The sequence below is a fragment of the Nestor notabilis genome, unplaced genomic scaffold (assembly GCF_000696875.1).
Source record: "Nestor notabilis isolate BGI_N333 unplaced genomic scaffold, ASM69687v1 scaffold9635, whole genome shotgun sequence".
In the NCBI taxonomy this organism is placed as follows: domain Eukaryota; kingdom Metazoa; phylum Chordata; class Aves; order Psittaciformes; family Psittacidae; genus Nestor; species Nestor notabilis.
The window spans coordinates 139,539-142,215 of NW_009930626.1; the positions used below are offsets into that span (position 1 = coordinate 139,539).

Below are 2,677 nucleotides of genomic sequence, written 5' to 3' on the forward strand. Positions count from 1 at the left end.
GTGTTGCCACAATTGGACACTGCTTTAGCCACAGCCCCGTTGGCAAATCACAGCTGCTGCAGTGGCCGGTGGGGTGGGACAGGCCAGGAAGCTCGCCAGCTCTTTGGGGCTGCTTTATCCAGGCTAGGGCCAGCATCTCTGCTGCACAGTGCTGAGCTCTGGAAAGCTGCACTGCCTCAGGCACAGCTTGATGCACCCCACCGCTATGGAGCGGCACCAGAATTGGAAAGTGGGGTGCTGGAGGCACCTCTGCCCTGCCTCTCAGCCTCCTGGGGGTCCCAAGCACCCCCCACCCTTGTCAGTGACCTGTGGAGCTTCAGCATTCCCTCACCCGACCCAGGACAATCCCACCCTGCTGCTCCCACTGCCTCCAGAACCATCACCTCCTTCTGCCTCACCGCCTTTCCATTCCCAGCCCAGGAGCAGAGGGTGGCCTTTCCCCCTCCAGGCAGGATGCATAGCCAGCAACCCTGGGCTGGCCCTCCTAGCGAAATGTACTTCCAGCGTGAAGCACCACAGAAATCCCAAGGCCGAGCAGTCCCTCCCCTGCAGGACTGTTTCTTTTCATCAAAAATTTTCTAGCAGCAACAAAATTTAACATGGCTGGTGAACAGGTTTCAAGAGTGGAACTGAAATGAGCTCGTGCAGCAGGACTGTTGCTCCGCTGGCCTGACCATATCCTGAGGAAGTTTTGCCTGGTGACTGACGGAACCTCACAGCAGCAGTGACCCCATTTATGAGTTTCTACAGTGCTGCTCTCCATTTCCTTCAGAGCAACGTTCACCTGCTTTCAGGTGAGCTATGTTTTCAAGCTGTGTCATGAAACGTTCAGAGAGAACTAAGTGAAACTCACTGCGGCTTCACCTTTCCCTCAGTGCTGTGCGTCCTGAATCAAAATACTTCACGCTCTCTGTTCAAGAAGTAATTTTATTGTTTCCATGGGACAGGTTTCACTGTGAGTGACAAGGACAGTGAGCTAGGCAGTCTCTCTCATGATCTGGGTGAGTTTCTGGATCTTTGTCCTTGTTGACATGTCCACGTACTTCTCCCCAATGTTGACAATCATGCCACCAAGGATGGCCGGGTCAGTCTAAAGGAGAAACATTGAACAGAAAGTCTATTAGCAAAACTCTGTAAGCTCAACATCCAATATTTTCACTGGTAAAAAAAGAGAAAAAAAAAAAGCTTTTAAAGAGCCTTAAATAACTTTGCAGTCACTGTATTCCAAAGTCAAGATTTTAGTAACTAAAGCATCATCAGGCCTACAGGAAAGTAGACATCTATGTAATACAGCAACTGGATTCAGTGAAATTATTACTTTAAGATCAGAGAGACAGAAGCCCAGCTTAACATGAACTTGCTGAGATTTATTTACAGATCAAAAATTCAGACCTTGGTCTCCAGCTTCAAGACCTCTCCCTTAGCCAAGAATCCACTCAGAGCACTTTTCAGCTCAGTAAGGCTGGCATCATCCAAGGGCTGAAAAATATGAACAGAAGACAAGGAAAATGAAGGACTTGAAAATATCCAAGTGATATAACGAGAACACAGATTTTCTCTTCACATTCTTCTAAAGACAGACATTTGTACCAGGGAGGGAAATTAAGCGGCCTTCTTGAACAGGGAAAACTGAAGGACAGCACAGAAACACAGCAGTCACTTTGTGCCCCCTTAATTAACTTCATTAAAGTTGTGTTCTTTGTGCAAACTTTTGATGCTGACATCTTCAGATGGTGTCAGGAATCCGTGTACCTGCCAAAGTAAGGACCTGATGGAAAATCTTGGTCTGCCTCACAACAGCGTTCGGGTTGTACAAGAAAAGATTAATTTTGCTGCTTCTAGCAGCTGAGATCATAGGCTTGAGAAGAAACAGGATTCCATGTAAAGCACTGGGCAGTGACTGAGGACTTGACAGCGAGCTCCAGTCCTGCTGCAGGCTTGCAGAGTGCTCCTGGCTAAGTACACCTCTCTCCATCACCACAGGAGCTGGATCTAGAGGTTCCTAACTCACCTGTGCAGTGGTGACTGTGCACAGCACTTCTCCTCTGTATGCACTCATTATCTTCCCAAATGCAGAGACAATGTCTGGTGTGAAACGCAAGCGACCGTTTTCAGCCAGCAAATCTGGAAGAGGCAGATGCATTGGAAGGGGTTAAAGCAGCCACTAGAAGAAGGGTTAAAACCAGCCACTAGAAGCAGTTTTGGTTAGCTAACAGTAATAACAAGTAGCCTTACATGTGTTTTTGAAGTCAAATGGTTACTCACTCATCAGGTTGACAGTAATAGGGGACATCTTCTCTTTCGCTAAGGCATCATTCACAGCTTTCTGTTTAACTGCGCTCTTGGTGTGAGGGTTCATAACAACACTGGATAGCTTGGGATCCTTCAGGAGGGTCTAATAAGACACACAAAGATCCACAAACAATGTAACGAAGGCCAGGAGTTTCCAGGCATTACAAGGTCCAACTGGACTACCCAAAGCAAGCAACATGGTCATTCCTTGAGGAAGAATAAAGAGATCTGAAGCTGATGGGAAGTGAAACAGCAGCTCCAGGTGTAGCTCATTCACAACATGTTTCTTTTAGCGCTGATGCTCCTCCTGCGTCTCTTCCAAGCTCCTCAGCAGTGGGTGCGCAGTGCAGGCAGCACGCAAGCCTGGCCAGCTCCGAGTGGGAGT

At 48.0% G+C, this 2,677-nt stretch overlaps 1 protein-coding gene across 1 annotated transcript; it reads right to left on the minus strand.

The window, feature by feature from the left end:
* Nucleotides 1–913: 913 nt before the first annotated feature.
* ATP5O (ATP synthase, H+ transporting, mitochondrial F1 complex, O subunit) lies at nucleotides 914–2,395 on the minus strand (the record flags this gene model as incomplete). Its single annotated transcript, XM_010015490.1, has 4 exons — nucleotides 914–1,090; nucleotides 1,393–1,479; nucleotides 2,012–2,124; nucleotides 2,266–2,395. Coding segments are annotated over 4 exons (444 nt in total), but the record flags the coding sequence as incomplete, so codon positions are not given.
* Nucleotides 2,396–2,677: the final 282 nt, after the last annotated feature.